The 20,137-nt window shown below is 43.8% G+C and overlaps 1 protein-coding gene across 1 annotated transcript in view; it reads left to right on the top strand.

Annotated features, from left to right (window-relative positions):
* The window catches only part of ARMC5 (armadillo repeat containing 5), a 197,997-nt gene extending 181,677 nt beyond the window's left edge, over positions 1 to 16,320 (top strand). Inside the window, exon 7 of the mRNA XM_044086609.1 lies at positions 13,683 to 16,320. Coding sequence (XP_043942544.1) covers positions 13,683 to 14,577 — 895 coding nt within the window. The 3' untranslated portion in view covers positions 14,578 to 16,320. The remainder of the gene's footprint in view (positions 1 to 13,682) is intronic.
* The last annotated feature ends 3,817 nt before the right edge of the window (positions 16,321 to 20,137 follow it).

Below are 20,137 nucleotides of genomic sequence, written 5' to 3'. Positions count from 1 at the left end.
CTTTGTTTTTTTTCAGGCCTCTGGTATAGAACAGTGCCAGATTTATACAGGCTCGACTTGTAATTTGGAAGATCTAGGGTATTGATTCAGGCATTCAGGTCATTGAACCACAGTATGACTCTGTCATAGTCTGTGTGGGTGTTAATGACCCGAGACGTACCTCCCTTAATTATATGAAGCAAGACATTATTGAGCTTGCTGATCATCTCAGGCAGGTATGAGCTTAGAATCAGACTAACTTCTCCAAGAATGGTGCTGTGTTATCAACAGAAAATGACGGATTTTTAACAATTGGCTTAGCCTCTGGTGTCAATCAGGGAGGTACAGTATTTGACAGCCTGGGAGGACATGGTTGACAGACAGCACTGCTTTGCCAAAGATGGTCTGCACTTCAGATATTGGCAAAGACCTTTTCCACCCCCGTAGTGCCTTTTTTAAGCAATACCAAACTAATAAACCTACCGACTTAACTAAACCTATGAAGGAATATCTGAAGGCGGTACTGCTCAATGCTGAAGTTTTACCCGGGGGCGACGAATGCCAACACATTCTGGCTAGGCTTATAAATGCCTTCGGGCAGATAGCCTAGTACCTACCTGTGAACCAAGAAACTCCACTTCCTGCAAGCCGCCTCCTCTCTGGACAGTGTATACATCTGTGTAGTAATGGAGACATGGTTTAAAGTCAGAGTACCCCAGCAATGCAACATTGAAATGCCTTTCTCACCTTTAGACCAGGTATTGCAGAAGAGGAAACTAAAGGTGGAGGAGTCTGTCTATACTAAAATCAACCTCATATCCAGACTAGTTAGTGTATGACCCATTGGAACTTGTGCATGAGCAGCTCTCCATAAATTGTTGCATCATATCCTTGCAACCTATAGGTCCCCTTCCATGTCCCAGGAAACCCATACTGCCTATCTCAACATACTAGAGTCCCCCACCATTCAACCCCGTTCGATATTCATGGAGGATCTCAGCTACCCCTGTATACATTGGGAATCCTACACCACTTCTAATGCACAAGCCCAGCGATGCCTAAACTTTAATACCAACATCCTGGAACAGTTGGTCCATTCTTTTACCATGGGTATGAACATGGATGTGACCAATATTCCTCACCTTGTTTAATGTCTTTGCTCATCAGATCTGACTATAAGGGAGTATTTCATGAAGCAAAAATTAAATTCTGGTTTCCAGCGAAACCAAAAACCTTTTAGGAGGTATTCCGAAGCTTAACCTTTCTCACTACTAAACAACACTTTGGCTAAATTCCAAGTAACCCCAAGCCCAGTAAACACCATAGCATATGCTGAGCTGTTTACAAAATCTGTGTACAGTCATACTGATAGCTGTATAGAGCAAGCTGTCTCCCTGCTATTATGAAAAAGACCAAATCAAAAGACAAGCCACCCTGGTGGAATCAATCGGTTATTCAACCAAAAGAAAAATCTTGGCCAAGAGTATAGGAGGAACAAAGCCATGCATACCAAAAGCCCCCTGACCGATCTAAATGGGCAGCTGAGAAGGTTGATTAATACTTCAAAGGCTAAATTTGAAAATTTGAAGAAAAAATAGCTTCCCAGACAAAGGACAACCGCAAAGCTTTCTACAGCTGGGTCCGTAACCTCAGGAAGAATACACGCCATTGTGCAGGACTTGTAAGTGGCATCACCCACACTGAACACGTTTGTTTATAAAGTCCATTGAACATGTGGGAGAAATGGACAAATATAGATTTTGTAAAACAGAATTGGAAACAGTTGCACATCTTTTTGCTGGTTGTAATATACTAATGACAGAAGGACTGTATACTGAAAGGCATAATGTGGCAAGACTGTTTCATTGGGGATTATGCAAACATAATACTGAAGTAGATGAAAAACACTGTAAACATGATAGAAAATGAAGTTTGTATCACATGGGATCATCCATTACCAACAGTTCAAAAAAATAAAAGCGAGAAAACCAGAAATAGTAGTCCAGGAAAAGACAAAAGTAGCATTGATCATTGAAATTGCTACACCCAGTGACTACAGTGTTTTACATACAGAGAGGCACAAAGTCTTAAAATACCAGGATTTGCAGGCAGAAACAAAGACAATGTGGAAGACGGATACTCCGTTCCAGTAGTAGTAGGAGCAATAGGTCTTTTAAAAAAGAATTTACAATCATACTTAGATATGTTACCGAGATGTGTAACTCCATATGAATTGCAGGAGTCGTCCTTACTGGGCACATTACGGGTGCTGAGAAGAGCCCTTCTGGCCAACATAAAATTGAAATAATACTAATTTCGTGAACTTAAATCACACTTTGACTTAGAAATGGGGTCCATTCCCCTCATGGTATTAGAAACCCAAAAACGTGGAGAAATTAAAAAAGGCGAAACCAGAGGCCATTGCCAACTTTTTGTCTGACAGGTTCAGCTCAAATTTCTCCCCCCGGAAGTCCAAATGAAATACTACAGACCCCCCAACCATTAATAGGGAACAGGTCATCAATGCACTTTCCAAGACTGAAAACACTGCATCAAAGGGCTCAGATAACATCCCGGGATGTTTAATAATTAACATGAAACATGGCCTCTGGTCCACTTGATTCACTTTTCAGCTGGAGACTTTAGTCAGGTTTTGTGCCCAAGGAATGGAAGATGGCTCTAGTCATTCCCCTGCACAGAAGAGGTCCAACCACTGATCTGGGTAATTACAGGCCCATAAGTCTTACCAGCCTCATATGTAAGGCCTTGGAAAAGTAGTCATGGACATGATAAATGAGGACATAGATAACCTGTAAATTTTGGACTCATCACAGTTCGGCATTGTTAAAGGAAGCTCGTAGGTATTAAATCTGGTCGACTTTTTTTGAGGGGGTCACCAAAGCATTGGATGAAGGTAAAGCTGTGCACACAGCTTACCTTAACCTTGCCAAGGATTTTGATGCAGTACCCCACTCAGGCATTATAGACTAGCTCACCGATTTAGGTATAAACACTTTTATCATCCACTGGCTAGCAGACTTCTTCACTGATAGGACCCAATAGGTCAAAATAGGTGAGGCCACACCTCCACCAAGAGGTCAGCCACTAGTAGAGTCCCCTGGGCTCTGTACTGAGCTTGTTCCTTTTTGGAATCTATTTCTCTGAAATAGAAGCAAATGCTAAGGTTTATGGTGGACTAAGTTTGCAGATGATTGCAGGCTGTGGGTTATCAACTCTCCTGCACACACTAGCATTCTTCTAGAAGGTCAATGTCTGACTAACAAACAGTGCCAAAGCCATGGTCTTAAACTTAATGCTAAAAAGTGCATAATTGTACCCTTTGGGGATAACTATCGTGTTGATAATGTGCTCGTAAGAGTTGACCCAGTGATCAAAGATATGGATACGCATGTAGAAGTAGCTTTACTTCTGACCACCTTTTCACCACAGTGGTGAGGAAATCCCTTTTGTGTTGCACAATTTATAAGTAAGGACATGGCATGTACGTCCAAAGAGGTCATTATCCCATCAGACCAATCATAGAGTGCAGTGCTCTTTTTGGTATATACCTGATCAGGCATATGTGGCAAATAGTGACCTCAGAGGCTCCTTACAAAAAGAATACACGGTGCAACAAATCTGCCTCATAACGAGTGCCTCAAAGCCCTTTCCGTCTTCTCAGTCTCCTATAGATTACTGAGGGATGGTCTATGCCTGGCTTACAAGACATCAGCAAACCCCACATTTATAACTCTCCTACATATCTGTAAGTCAGAGTACCAGAAATACAAGGTCTAGAGACTAGAATTTTGTCTGTGACTAGAACAGAACATGCCGGAGAGATGTGTCCATGAGACTGTCCTTCCTATGAAATGGCTCATTCATATGAAGCTGAGTTCTTCTGTTACCCAGTTTAAGTGCATCCTACACCAGTGGATGGGAAATAGGAAATTTACACCAGGCCTGGCACCAATGTCCCTTGTATATAGAAGTAGCTTATAGATGCCTGGACCTTAATGTCCTATTTGGATGTAGGACGTCGTCATTCTTTTGGGAAAACTTGGCTAGCCTTAGAAAGGTCCCCGGGTCATTAGCCTCGTAACAGTCTGAGTCTATGAAAAAAAGGCCAGTATAGGTGTAGAAAGTGTTTTTGCCAATATGCTCGGACATTTCATCATCTCCTCCCAAGCGGAAATGCTTTTTGAATGATGTCCATTATGAAGCCAGTTGTTGGAAATCTGTTATTTTTCATCGGACACTTGGTTAGTGACAACTACTTAGCACCATCTGTTTCTACTGGCTGCATGCCTACTCTTGCTTGCTTTGTTATGCACTCTGTTGCAAGGCCTACTTTCTACACCTATAGTGGCCTTTTCATCAGTCTTGGTGATGGCAGGATGCTGCTGAAGTTGAACGGTTTCCCAGCTTGAGTCAGATACAGTGAGTGCTCAGCTTGGTCTGTCTTCATTTTCCACCATGGTGGAGTGTCGATTTCTTTCCTTCTAACTTGGGCAACATTTGAGTCTTTTACATAGATGCGGTGAAGGGGTTTAAGGCTCCTAATGAATTCTATAACCCCAAAGACTGCTAAGAATCACTTTTTCCTTGCTTGACCTGGTGAGTGCGACATCCATGTGTATAACTAACGAGTCACTGTAACTAGATCATTTCTTGTACTGGTGGCAGTAAGCAGTGCTATGATTACCTTAAGGTTTTAGATGTGCTACTCTTGCATCCCTCTTTGAAAGAATAAGTGGATATCTTTGTGTATGGTGGGTAAGGTGCGAATGTGATATCTGGTTCTAGTGGTGCATTGCCTAGGAAGCTTGGGAAGGCATTTATTCAGTATCAGCGTAAACGAGATGTGTGTTTAAGGGATTTATTCAGTATCTCAGCGTAAACGAGATGTGTGTTTAAGGGATTTATTCAGTATCTCAGCGTAAACGAGATGTGTGTTTAAGGGATTTATTCAGTATCTCAGTGTAAACGAGATGTGTGTTTAAGGGATTATTCAGTATCTCAGCGTAAACGAGATGTGTGTTTAAGGGATTTATTCAGTATCTCAGCATAAATGAGATGTGTGTTTAAGGGATTTATTCAGTATCTCAGCGTAAACGAGATGTGTGTAAGGGATTTATTCAGTATATCAGCGTAAACGAGATGTGTGTGTAAGGGATTTATTCAGTATCTCAGCGTAAACGAGATGTGTGTTTAAGGGATTTATTCAGTATCTCAGTGTAAACGAGATGTGTGTGTAAGGGATTTATGGAGTATCTCGGTGTAAATGGGATGTGTGTTTAAGGGATTTATTCAGTATCTCAGCTTAAACGAGATGCGTGTTTAAGGGATTTATTGAGTATCTCAGCATAAATGAGATGTGTGTTTGCCTGTTTGCTGTGGTAGTGTGTTGTGCTTATGGCTGCAGAAGGAGAGAGGCAGTATTTATACCTGTCAGAGGTGGAGTCTGTGTCTGGTATTGAGATTACTGAGCATAACACACTTGCTACACTGCCTCAAGGTATCTAGTGCTTTACGATGGGCAGCAGATGAAGTGAGAACAGACAGTGGCCATACGATGGCAGAGGTCTGGTGTTATGTCAGTGCAGTAAAGTATGGGGCTCATTAAGCTAACCAAAGCAGGTTAGAGGAGAAGTGCAAGTAAAAAAACGTATGACTCAGTAACGTAATGAAACAGGCTGTACTTGTACTGCATAATGCAACATGTAAAAAAAACATAATGCAACATGTAAAAAAAAAAAAGTCCGTATGGCTGGGCAGCACAGGTATCACAGTAGATAGTGTAGTTACAAAAATGTAAAATGGCAAAGTTACTTGACAGTGCAGTAATATAGAGTGATGTGTGATAACTGTGCACCTGACGGTGCATATATAACATGCAGACATTATAATATATTACATATGGCTGACCAGTGCCACAGAGCTGTTTTCTAAAAAGATGTCTGTACATTGCAGCCACAGGAGTCATGTTTAGTGGTATAGTGCAATCTGCTGTTAGACCAAAACAACATAGTAACTAGTGACCCAGTGGCTTGAAAAACAAAACAATGACGTTTGCATAGAAGAGTGAAAGGAGCCATGTTCTTTGACATTCATGTAGTGGAATATTGGGCCCTTAGAATTAGGGTGATAAGTAAATGCATCCCTACTGGTGTGTGTGTGTGTGTGTGTGTGTGTGTGTGTGTGTGTGTGTGTGTGTGTGTGTGTGTGTGTGTAGCATGGATTAATAGGTTGCTGTACGTAGCTATTCAACACATGTAGCATCAGACAGCTTGGCACAAATGAGCATAAGGCTGCCCTGCACACCTCTGTGTAGAACAAGAAAGAATATGCATAGAGCTGATAGAAACATACTCCGCTAGCCTGTTTCCTGTACTTGGTAGTTTCCACATCGCGTAGCAGAGCAACCAAGAAAAAAAGTTCTGCATGAAAAATTACTACAAGCAAGTAATAGCAGTCTCTCAACGGAATTTCACTTCCATGGAATTAGGAGATTGTTTCAGAAATCAGAAGAATCAGGTGCGCCAGCTTGACACAAATGAGCACTAGGCCTTGCAACAGAGTGCATAACAAAGCAAGCAAGAGTAGGCATGCAGCCAGTAGAAACAGAAGGTGCTAAGTAGTTGTCATTAACCAAGTGTCTGCATTCAGAAGTGTCAGCTAAAAGAACTTCATATTCTGATACTGCAGTTTACCCTGTCTGCATTCTGAATGGTTATTTTGAACTGAAACTGTGTGGGTGTGGGTGTTGTATAATCTGATGTAAATCTTTGTTCATTGATTACTCTTAGGACTTCGGATCCGTCCTCGGAACCAATGCGGCCATTTCCAAGCTCACGCCAGCCAAAAACTCTCAGCTAAGACCTGCCCATAATGCCCCTCTTCTAGTTACTCCAGATCTCGTTTGCCGCGTTCCTAGTCAGACGTGCTAGCCATCTCTCTCAAAACTAAGTAGAAAATTGTCATTCTTAAGGTAGTTTCTCTTCAAAATTTTTTAGTCAATTTAGACTTTTCTCGCTGTCGCCTATTACCTAATTCTATTCCCTACCCTTTACCTTGGTAATTTAATTTCTGCCATTATTGGTACTGTCCCTCTCTCCTGCCTTTGACAGGCCCTTCCTTACCACTTGTGATAATTTTATTTTTTAAATACCATCATTGGTATTTTCTCACCTTTTTCTTCCCCTTATTTTGTTTTTTCTTTAGGATAGCCTTGTTGCCTTACTATGTCAGACAAAGCTAAGTTGGGGTTTAAATAGTGTGACAAGTGTGATGCCTAACTCGGATACACATGCACATTGTGTCTACTCTTTGGGTGTGGATCATATTAAAGCTGACTGTGATATTTGTGCTAGTTTTAGTAATTGTACACTAGCAGAATGTAAAAATAAGCTTATTTTAAAAGGTTTAATAAAGACACCTTTTTTGGAGTCTCTGTCTGGGTCGGAGGTCTCACCCCCTCCAAAGACCAAAAAACATAAGGAAAAACGGAGTCACTCTGTTCCTGCATCTCCATCAATTATGGAACGGAGTCGGCTCCGTGCTTCATCGGTGCCCTCGACGCAGACCTCCTCGGCAACAGGTTCTGTATCTTCTCCCTCAGTGCCGTCCATGATTTTCACCCCTATTTTGGTTCCAGCCTCGGCACCACTGACTTTGGTGCCATCCTTAGATCCGACATTGGCTCCGATGACTGTACCTGTTTCGGCACCATCCCCAGCCACGGTGTCGATGGTTTCTTTGGCTCCATCGGCTCCAAAACTTGTATATCTGCCAAGGACAAGATACTCCCCAACTTACGACCCTTTTTTGCGGAGTAGTGCTTGGACTGTCCGTACCTTAGTACCTAGCCCAGCACCTATTTTCTCGCTGGCGCTGTCTATGTCCACTGCTCTGACGGCTTCCAGTCCTCTCGGAGCTCCTCATCTGGAGGTGGGCTCCTCAGGGTGGGGTGTGACCCCATATCCAAGGTTGTCCTTCCCGGCCACCCATCCCTCCTCAGGCGGGCCTGCTGTCCAGGTGATGGAGAGGGTTCTTTATCTGGCAGGCTCGCAGTCAGCACCAATGACATCAGTATCAAAACCCCACCCCCAGCATGCACCTCTCCCAACCCTCTATTTCGGGACCCCAGGCACGGGAGTCGCAAGACCCCCCCCCCTTTCAAGGGAACCCCTCTTCCGGAGTCTTCCTCAGAAGATCCCACTGGGGAGCTTTCCCAGAAGAAATGGTGCAAGAGGAAGCACCTTGATTCCCCGAAGGAGTCTATCACCGAAGACGCTGATTGTGATGAGTGGAAAAGGGTCCCCACGGTCTCCCCCAGATCTCACTCAAGGACATTCTCAAAATCCTCAAGCAGCGGGGAGACTGGAAGTCCTCTAACCCTTCTTCTGAGGAATCGTTGTTCTTGCAGGCCTTCAGTGCCTGGCCAACTACTTCCTGGGTGACCCCACCGGCAGATGACCTTGTTAACCTCATTCTGCAGCATGCCTGGAAGGCCCCGGACAATATAGAACCTGTCCCCCAGAGGCCAGACAAAATTTTATCTACACCTGAAGACCAGCCCCATTGGTCCAAGCAGTTGACAGTTGATTCTATGGTCGTGGCGGCGGCCACCAAGAGGGAACTGGCTGAAGATAGTTCCACTGTCCATCCTCTGAACAGGGAGTCCCGGACTATGGACAGACTAGGGAAGGGGACATATGCTTCAGCGACCTTCGCCATTCGGTCGCTGAACTATCTGGCACACTTTACTTGCCTCCAAAGAGACCTAATTTCCAAAATGCCTTCCTCTTTGGAGGGGGTACTGCCTGATGAGGTTTGTGACACTGTTGCCCCGCAGCTAGCTACCCTTGAATCCATCTCAAACTGCTCAATGCATTTGATATCTCACACCACCGAGGGGGCAGCTCGAGCTGCCGCATCAGGCATTGTCATGAGACATAATGCTTGGATGGGGTTGTGTGACTTTGCAGACCCCTTTAAATCTTCCTTCGTCAGTGCACCTGTTGACGAATCTGCACTTTTTGGACCCAAAGTACGAGACACTTGCACGTAGTGAGAAAGGCTGAAAGAACTTTTGGGCGTACACTTTTCCAACCCCCAGAGGTCCTACTCCAGGAACCAGAAGGGAGAAAAAGTGTGGTTCAAGAAATCCCAAGGATCTTTTTGTGACACTCGTGAACAATCCCCCCAGGGCAGCGGGGGCAACTCGTATGGAAGACTCCCCTTTTGGGGTAGAGGGGGTCCGCATAACTAGGCCCTAGAGATTCTTTCTCTGGCAGACCGTGCCATTGTTCCTGAGCAGCGGCCTGATTGCTTTCCTCTGGAAGCAGTCTGGGGTTGTTTTTCTCTACACTTACCAGCCTGGCATCTTATTACTACCGATGTTTGGGTGCAGAGAATAATATACCATTCGATTTAATTCCGAGACCTGTCAAACGCATCCCCGATGTACCACCCAATCAGAGGGAATTAGCAGCCTTAGAAATAGAAAAGCTGCTAAGAAAGAGTCTTCCAACCAGTCCCACCAGACCAGACAGGATCCGGGTTTTACTCAGGGTTCTTTTTTATGCCAAAAAAGATGGGACTGGAGACCAATCCTGGATCTCAACCTATTGAACAAATTTGTCAAACCTCAAAAATTCTGGATGGTCACGGTACAGTCCATTTTTCCCTTCCTAGGAAGGGACAACTGGATGTGCTCTATAGACCACCAGGACGCGTACTACCACATAAAGATGGCTCACTGCTCCCGGAGGTTTCTCCGCTTCCGGCTGGGAGCCAACCACTATCAGTTCAGGGCACTGCCATTTGGTCTCTCGACAGCCCCCCCCCCCCCAGAGTGTTCACCAAATGTATGGCAGGTGTAGTAGCTCATCTTCGACTACAAGGATTTCAGCTGTTTCCGCATCTAGATGATTGTCTCCTTACCGCTCCGACCAGGAATCTCCTAGTCCGCAGCCTGTCTTACACTCAAGGTCTTGCTCTCCACTTGGGGATTACGATCAACAAGGACAAATCAAATGTCCCCAACGAAGACCCTGGAATTTATTGGAGCGGTCTTCGACACAACATCCTGTCTAGCTTCTCTCCCCCTCACAGGCTTTCGAAAGTAAGACACCAAATCCAAGACCTTCTTCCTCAGACCTATGCACCAGCACGTCTTGTACTGCAACTCTTAGGCTCCATGTTGGCTGCCATTATGTTAGTACCACTGGTGCGGCTGCACATGAGAATCTTGCAGTGGTCATTTCTTACTCACCCACTTGACCACATGATACGTCTTACAAACTGTTGCAAGGAAGAAATGCTATGGTGGATGAAGTCACAAACGAATCTTTGGTGTCAACCATTCTGTCTCCCCCCCCCCCCCCCACGGCCATGGACGTTTCCCTGTTAGGGTGGGGGGGGGCATTTCTAGGGAAAGACGGTCCAAGGCACCCTGGTCCCCCATGGAGGCCAATTTGCACATAAGTGTCCTGGAACTGAGGGCAGTTCTCTTAGCGTTGCAAGCGTTCCATGCATCCCTACCCTCTGGGACCATTGCAATTCAGTCAGACAACATGTCAGTCGTCTGGTATATCAACAAGCAAGGCAGAACCAGGTCTTACCCTCTGTATCGGGAAGCCAGGAGGATTTGGCACTGGACGATAGCTTCCAACCGCTTTCTTATAGGAACGCACATTCCCGTGAGTTCCAACCTTATTGCGAACAATCTGAGCAGGAACAACCTGATGCCTCACGAGTGGTCCCTCAACCCTGTAACAGCGTATCGGATCTTCCAACGCTGGGGCAAGCCTTGCTGCGATCTGTTTGCTTCCCCCAAACTACAAATGCAGAAGCTACTTTGCCGTGATCCCCCCTCAGGGGGAACCCCCTAGGGACGCTTTACCGCACGATTGGCCCCTGGATCTTTTGTATGCCTGTCCCCCATTTCCCCTCATTCCAAAATTTCTCCAGAAAGCTCAGAGGTTAAGAACAAAGTTATCCTCATTGCTCCCTACTGGCCCCGTCACATCTGGTTCCCGTTTCTATGGCCTCATCTGATTCACAGCCTGTGGATCCTGGATCATTACCAAGACCTGTTGTCTCATCCTCTGGGACTGATTCATCCGAACCGCCATAGTCTCAAGCTTACAGCTTGGTTCTCCTCCACTTCCAGTGATTGCCAGGCTGCCTGACATCCCATCTCCTGTTTGTGAAATTCTTCTGGCGTCACACAAACCTTCCACCAGGAAAGTTTATTCTAGTAAATGGACTAGGTTTTCTATTTGGGCCAAAGATCAGAACTTAGACCCTTTCTCTGTGCCTATTCAAAAGATCCTACAATACCTGACTTCTCTTTTACATGCAGGAGCCAGAGCATCGACGATCACTGTACGCTATCGCCAATTTTCATAATGGATTTGATAATTCTTCGATTGCCACACTGCCTATGCAAGACATTTTTGAAAGGAGTATTGCATGTTAAACCTCTGTTCATGCCTCCCTTAGAACCCTGGGACTTGACTTTGGTACTTCAGTCTCTTACAGGTTCTCCTTCCGAGCCCTTTGATTCATGTGATTTAAAATTTTTGTCATGGAAAACCTCACTTTTCAAGTAGCATTTACCTTAGTGAGAAGAGTGAGCTGCAGGCCTTGAGTGTTAGAGACCTTACTTGATCTTCCACACGGATAGGGTGTCCCTTCGTACTGACCCTTCTTTCTTGCCCAAGGTCATTTCTGTTTTTTTTCCATCAATCTATTGACCTGCCGGTTTTCTTCCCTCAGCATTCTAATAGAGGAGTGTACTTTTTGGACACCCTTGATGTACATTGGTAACTTCGTTATTTGGACAGGACTAAATCTTTCAGGAAAACAGAAATTGTTTGTGGCCTTTGCAGGACCCAGATTGGATAAACCTGTTTCCAAAGTAACTTTATCTTCCTGGCTTCGAAACGTCAACTACCAACAGAATAAGCTAACCTTACCTTCCAGAATAATGGCTCATTCTACCAGGTTTATGGCTACTTCTGTAGCATTTCATTCCAGAGCTTTTATAGATATCATCTGTGCAGCAGCCACTTTGGCAAGACCTCATACCTTTTATTTCTCATTACAAATTGGATTTGGCCTCCAGGGGACGAGTATCTTTTGGTTCTATGGTCCTCAGAAATATCATTCCTTAGGGCCACCCAGGACTCCGGTAGCTGGAGACTCTGTCCTTATAGTTATTAATGAACAAAGATTTACAGCATCAGATAAGGAAGTTGTCTTACCATAACGTTCCATCGGTGTTGTAGATCTTTGTTCATTTATTACTTCCCGCCCTCCTTCCCCCTGCCTGGACTCCTGGTGGACTTTAGGAACTCCTGGTTAGGATATTTGCTCAGACAGAGCCTTCGACTGTTTTTCTATTACTATGTCTATTATATAGGGGCGGTCAAACTCGATCTGGAGTAACTAGGAGAGGGGCATTGTGGGTAGGTCTTGGCTGAGAATTTTTGGCTGGGGTGAGCTTGGAAATGGCTGTATCGGTTCCGAGGATGGAACCAAAGTCCTAATAGTAATGAATGAACAAAGATCTACAACAGAGATGGAACGTTATGGTAAAACATAACTTCTTTTTTTATGTATATATTAATATAGAGAGTAGTGATGTGTACTGGGTGGGCTTAATCCCTTTAAGCAGATTAATCTACATAAAAATACGGATATTAGTAGTATTGATGAACAGCTACACATTGGAGTATTTGAAGCCCATTAACCCAATGCATAATAGATTTGTGACCTTTGGGTCTGAGGAGTTTCCAGTGAGGACTCTAGTTGGTGTTGCCTAGACTAGAAAGAAGGGATTCTGGAAGTTATCCCTGTGAAGGAAGGGAGCTGACCCTTGAGAGGAGTCAGCTACTTGTTACTACTTTGCAGAAGGTGAAACTATTTTGTTGTTCCCTGTTGATGACATTGGGAAGAGAGCTATTCCACTGTCTAGAGGTCTGTTCTGATATTTTGTTTACTAGCTGGTCTGCCAGAGAATAGAAAGGAATGCTTTATTGTACTTAGAAAAAGCGTGCTTGAATGGTGAGTATATTTGTTGTTGTTGTGTAGACTGACATAAGTATACTGCATTTCTTTTCTGAACTTTGCCAACAGATATAATTTTTAAATCACAAAGCTGAGTATTGCGACTGCTTTGCTTGTCACAAACCACCATGTGTACTGCTACTGCTTTATACACTTTTGTAACGTATGAGTGCAGTGTAACTGAGCCATCAAAACGATATGTTTTGGGGAGGAAATAGTACAAAACTTAATGCAGATGTAGAAACACATGCAAACTTCACACACAGTGGCAGGAAGCCATGATTGAACCTTGCAGCTTTGGGTGAGGCTGAAACCTTAACTTCTGCACTGCCATGTTACCCGAGTAAAATGCATAGTTGTTTGGCTAAGGCTTCCTGTTGGCTGAAGTCCTAGATGGTTGGGTGGGGTGGTTTCTTGTACATGATCAGCAGGATTTGTCATGTGCTTCTGCAGACTTTAGGGTAGAGCAGGAAGGCACCTACTTGGTTCTATATTATGTACTGGCTTGGAAAAGATGGCAGTTTAAACTGAGACTTTACAAGGTACAAGTCTAAACTTTGAGACTTTACAAGATTTGTCAGATGTTTCACTACCTTAATTTATTTTTTTCCTCTGCTTTTCAGGAAAGTATCTGTTTGCAGAAAACTGCTGGTCGATCAAGGAGGTCTGCGCAGCTTGCTGGCATTTCTTGTGAGAAGCAGGGATCCACTCCATGTGTATATGGGATTGGACTCCATTACGGCTCTGGTTGGATCCCCTCAGGAACTATCTACTCATCTCATGAGTGAAGGTCAGATCCGTGATACAATTTGTGTTACTGTTTCTTGGGCAGATTTCGCAACTAATCCTGCAAAACGTGCCAAGATTGATGCTGAACTTTTAGAAAACATTTCTCGAAATGTGGGCTGTATATACCAGCAGCTGGATCCAGGTGGAAAAATGGATGTTCAGTTTGTTCTGGACAGTGGACATGTTGTAAAGGCAGTTCGTCGAGAAGTAGCCTGCAGCTCTGATGTCTTTGGTGCTATGCTAGAAGGGGACTATTTGGAAGCTCAGCAGACAGCTGTGCGCATCTGCGGAGTGTCTGATACAGCATTTACTGCTTTAATGCATTTCTTGCATGGTTGCAGAAGGCATTCCTGTCCTGTCATGAATGAATTGGAAAAGCTCTCCACAAATACAGACTTTGAGAACTCTGTGCTTCAGCAGACGCTCTCTGCTGCTAGCCAGTTCTTGCTTCACGAACTTCAGAGTATCCTAGAAGATATTGTTTGTGAAAACTACCTCAATTTAGACAATATGCCCGCTGTGTACTGTTTCTCAGAGCTTCATAACTACAGTGGACTCCGTGTGAAATGCCTTAAGTACTTGGTAAAAGGAAGACGCAGTGTGTTGGAGAAGAGCAGAAGCCTCTTACAGCTGATTCAGGCAACTGGCAATGAACAGGGGCTAACAGACGCATTGCATTCAGTAGTTCTTGACTCCTGTATTATTTTCCCAGCACAAGTGAAATTCTGATGTCTTGAGAGTATAAGAACTCTGTAACTTACTATGACCAAAGGATAAGACTGGATTAATTTGTGCGACTGTGGAGTTTGAAAATGTGTACATATCCATGAGTTATGTATAAGTGGGAAGCACTTTGCTGGCTGAAGTAGCCTAACTTATTCTGTTTCTGTAACAATTTTTAAAATGACTGTTGTACAGGCGATGACATGCTGATGTTTAATTACTTTGCTTTATCACCACTTCGACCAGATCAGCTGCTTGGACTTCTATTTTTGTGATTTGGTCTTGTAGTCTCAGGTTAACATTAGAATAACTTCATCACCTGCCCTGGGGGATGGTTCTCAAAAAAGAAATATAAGAAAAATTGGTAAATGGTGTGTTTTTATTTTAGCTAAACTGTTCTGTATAGTTTCTTGTAGTATTTGAAAGGCCAGTATTTAAACTCTTAAGCTTAATCTCATTTTTCCCCCCATAATCCTTCCTGGTCCACCCAGTTTTGTAGAAGCATAATAAGCAGGGTCCCACCTTAGCTGATCACATGCCTATAGTCATGTGCTGGGGGCAGGTATGGTGTTGAGTCCTGGAGATAGCTCTGCCGTCCCCGTTTTCTTTGTTTCAGTTGTGACGACTCCGAAACTACTTGTGCCTGTGCTGCTTGGCATGTATGTTGTCCTCTGGAGCTTGTCGTGGGTTTTGCACTGTCTAGTTTTCCTGTATGACCTGTTCCCATGCAGACTATGCAGACTTGTTCATGAGAATTTTTATTTCTGCTACACTATTTCTTTATTTAATGTTATACTGACTGACTTCCATTGAGCCTATGACAAGGATTCTAAGAGGTGCTTTTTTTCCAGGGGCTTCTGCCTTGAAGCATGAGTTTATGCACTTATTGCCAGGAGGACGTCTGCGAAAAGTCTGCAGTTACTGAGCTAGAAGCACACGCAGTGCCGTGGCTTATGTATGTACCTGCACTGCTGTTAAGCACACGCAGTGCCGTGGATTATGTATGTACCTGCACTGCTGTTAAGCACACGCAGTGCCGTGGCTTATGTCTGTACCTGTACTGCTGTTGTACACTGAGATTGTTTAGGTTAATCACAGGAAGGGAATATCTGAATGTACACACATGTGCACCTGGGTGGTACATAAAAAGTGTTATGTTTGGAAAGGTGCAAGCTGCGATTGCTTTGCTTTAAAACTGGTAAATTCTTGTAACAGGAGAAGACTGGGTTAACTGAAAGACTCAGTTATGCTGGTTATCTTGCTAAGAAGAGCTGCTTCGAGTGAGTGAGCAGATTGCACAGGTTCAGCAGTCACAGCTCACTAGGAAGTGCAGTGTATTTCAGCTGAAGCGAGAACTAGGAAGTGCAGTGTATTTCAGCTGAAGCGAGATGGTCTTTTAAGTGCCCCTCCTCTTTGGTGACAGATGTAGGGTGGGCAACAACTGGTCATTTCATAGGTGACTAAAGGGAGAGTTATGTTAATGTGGAAAGTGTCATGCGTCCATATTGTGCCTTACTTTTCTGAACTGGGAAGTAGCGAGTAACACCAGGGGAAACGCTTCATTCCTGTTTTCCTTACTGTTCTAGACAGGGCATGTCAGCATCCGACAAACTAGTGCTAGAGGTTCTTGTCAAAAGGCAGGTCACTGGGGGAGGAAACAGAGCTCTACATTCTTTAGTGTTAAAAGTTTAACTTGTTAATTTCTTAGTTTCATTTTTTTTATTAAAACTAAATAATATATCATAGATATTTCTGGTCTCCCAGTGTCAAGTGTGGTGTGACAACACGAATTTCAGGTTTGTTCTTGAAAATGTGTCTACTTGAAATATGTTGCATTAATGGTTTTCCTTGACAGGTCACTTAAATTTTGCTTAGTTGATGTCACATTTCATAAGTTGATGTTACCAGCAAGAGAACAGGAAATCATTGCCTGTTTCCACAATTAGTATGGGGCGTTGACTGCTCATAATTGCCTGCAGTTGTCACACTGCTATGTAATTGTACTAAAACTTTGAATTCTTTTCAGGGACACCATGTGGATCTTTTTCTTGGGGTATCTTTTTCTCTGCTTTTTGGTAGTTTTTATTTTTTTATGTTTCTTGCTGTACCTGCAGCTTGTCATACAGACTTGGATGTAGTCATATGGGTGTCCCTTCTAGGGACTTGAAAGCGCCTTGAGTCGAATCCATGATATTAAAATGGGCATCTGTGAGGGGCAAGAGAGTAAGCCTGTGTAGAGCTGTCCTGGTCTATCTCCTGTTGTCTTTGATCTTGTTATGGGGAAATTAGGGCTTAAACACATTGCATTCTGTCATACCTCATTTTCTAGCTTGGGGCTATTTAGTGTCGCATCATTTATGAATATTTTATTTTGCACGTTTGCCTCAAAATATTGAGTGCACCTCGTGCAGATATTTGCAGCATGGCTTAAGCTGGAAACAGCAGTAAGATAATTGTATAGACTTTTGAATTAGGTAGGTCATTTTCCCCAACTAAACTTCCAGTCTGATAACGAGACTTCCCCTTGTTTCCTTAGGAAGGGTATTTTGTGTATTTTTCTGGCACTGCCTCTCAAGCAAGTACCTTATCCTACTCATCCCCCCCCCCGGTGCTTTTAGTTCTCATCAGATATTTTCTTTCTTTAACATTACATATCTTTTCTGTTACATATTCATTTTATTTTTCTTGCCGATTTTTGCCCTTGTGTCTGCCTACTATTAACCTTCCTCAACACTTTTATGTCCTAAGTGTTGTCATATTCAGTTTTGCAGTTTTGTCTGGAATATACATTTTACGTTTCTCTGCACCTTAATTTAGGAGCCGACCTTGCACAATTTTTATTGCTGTCTGCACTGGTAGTGCTGTCCTTTCGTATGCGGGATTTTTCAGAACACGTGTTGGTACATGGGCTATCATCAACAACTTTTGTGCTGGCTGCTGTTAGAACATTTTTCTACTGTGAGCTATGCTTTTGCGTTTCCAAGCACGCATTGATAACTGATACAGGTATGTCGCTGTACTCCTGCATTATGTTACACATGAATGTTTCAGAATGCTTCGTAAGCAGCACAAACACTTGATGAGCTTGTAGCCTCCATTTGCTGTTTTCTCAGGCTGCCTTTCTACCGTATAATGTGTGACTTGCAGCCGATCACCGGCATGTGTAAAATAGCATGTTGCATATACTATAATTTTGGTGACATTTGAGCCCTTGCTACGCAAGGAGTAAAAGACATGCTACTGTGCTACCTGTTTGGCTTGCTGTGTTTGTAACTACTTTTCCAAACTTGTAAAGTTTTTTCCTACTCTTCAGCATAGAAAATGATCACACAGATCCCTCTTGATGTAGTTTGCCACATTGTCAGACATGTCGCAGGTCGTATTCCACCCCTTCTGATCCGTAGCCTTGGGCTTTTGTCATTTATTTTATTCTTCATGCTTGAGCAAAGGCAAGCATTCAAACTCCATTTTTAATGCATCTTAACCACTTCCACCCATGTGATATTCCGTAGCCTGTTATACGTTCTGATCACCACTAGGAGGCAGCGTGGCTGCACCACTCAGTCCCCATTTGCTCATCTGCAGATAACTCCCTGCTTGTACATTGATTGCCTGCATTGCAAATGTGAGCTCTACGTCTGTCATCAGGGTAACTTGTTTTCAATATGTTTTATTGAATTCTTCTGTTTTTATAACTTGGTGCCCCATGATGCTCTTCCAGTCACCCACAACTTGTTCTCTGAAATACTGCATTTATCTTTTACAGCTTTGTCAATGTAAACTGCTTTGTTCCATTCTTGTCATGTCTTCTGCAGTCTCACCTCTGCAGAAATGTTGAGTGTGGTCATGCTGGTAATGGTCATCAGATTGTTTTAGTAGTCTCTTTACAATTAGCTGCATCCATTAGTCCATCTAGTGTAAACTGCCATGTAGGACTCCCTGTTAAGTAACATTTGTGTACTAGCTTATGTACTTCTGAACAGAAACCTTTAGAGTCTCTATCTGGCATGTTCAGAGAATCTTCTGCATTGATCTGATTTTCTCTTGTACAATATGGCTTTTCCATTATTGGGTAATGCTTTTGGTGGCTTGTAACTTTTACTGTTTAGCTTTGTGAACCCTAGATGTTCCTCAGACATGGTTCATTTATTTTCAGGTTTTGAGGGTAAACTGACTCTTCTTTCCACCACCTGCCTGCTGTCATGAAGAATTATTGCATTTGCTAAAATATTGTGGTATCACCAGTGATGTTCCCGTTGGTTCTCTTCAAAATTAAGGGTGGAATCCTAGCAGACCCCATAGTGTTATACATCTTTACTTTTGGGAGTCTGTGCTCATTGCCTCTCACTTGAGAAGGTAGAGTCTGTGCCTGCACTCTGCTGTCCTCACTATATGCTGTTTTCCTGGACCTATATGTTTTCACTGCACTGTGCATGCTGCTGTCCTCAGTATATGCTGTTTTCCTGGACCTATATGTTTTCACTGCACTGTGCATGCTACTGTCCACAGTATATGTTGATGTTCATCGTGCATACAGCTGCAGTCATAACAGATGGGTTCTCCTGCCGTCAGGCGGGTCCTCGGTCGGCCGAATTCCGAAGTCTAGGTCCGGCGTCGGTTGTCGTCGCTTCTTCCCTGATGTCAGTGCGACAGGGGTATAAAAGAACCAGCCGACGCCATTTTCTTCAGTCTTTCTTGCCGCGCGGTGCCCAAAGCAGAAGCAGTTCGCAAGTGCCAGTCGGCCAGCTCCTGAAATTACGAAAAATTTTGAAACCGAAGTCTTCTTGAAAGCTAAGTACCCCGTTGGGGAAACTTTTCTTGCCTCAGATCGATGTCAAACAAAGTTAACAATTGTATTTCATGTGGGAAGCAAATACCGAATAAGGATTTCCATTCCCTCTGTATACCTTGTTTAGGCCCAGACCACGACGTCTCGGTCTGTCGCTTTTGTGCTACATTCAATAAACGCACTATTAAGCGTCGGGCGGAGTTTGCCCAGCATTATTTTGGAAAAACATTTAACTATATTATGTCGTCGGATACTCCGACTCCAGTTTTGTCTAAAAAACGCAAAGATAAGGACCGACACACGAGGTCCGCGGCCTCTACCGACACCACGCCAAAGCCGACTACACGTGATCCGGTTCTCAGCGAGGCACCTACGCAGCCCCTGACTACCGATGACACTTCATTGGCGGTGTCTCCTGTGCCCGAGGTCGCAGGCTTCTCGGCCCACCCCCCCGACTACAGATACCGAAGCCACTCTTGGCGTTGAACCTCACAATATGGACATGTCTACCTCCACTCAAGGTGTCTTCAGACCTTCCTCTTCTTTTTCCATCAAGGCTTTCACTAAGTCTAAAGCAGCCATGCATTCTAAGAGACAGGCTACACAGGGCCCTTCTCCAGGCCCCATGCCTAAAAAACAGATGCTTAAAATGGCTGAGGATTTAATTACTCTTATCAGGGGTTCTCAACCCCCACCGGACAAAAGGCCCCTTTTGAAGACTTTGATGCAGAGGAGTCCATTCCTTCTGTATCCCCCCCAGAGGATTACTCATTCGGG

Source organism: Protopterus annectens, chromosome 10.part0, assembly GCF_019279795.1.
Source record: "Protopterus annectens isolate FY-2018-M chromosome 10.part0, PAN1.0, whole genome shotgun sequence".
NCBI lineage: Eukaryota > Metazoa > Chordata > Ceratodontiformes > Protopteridae > Protopterus > Protopterus annectens.
Note: the sequence above shows the minus strand (reverse complement) of the source record. Positions and strands in the feature narration are given on the sequence as shown.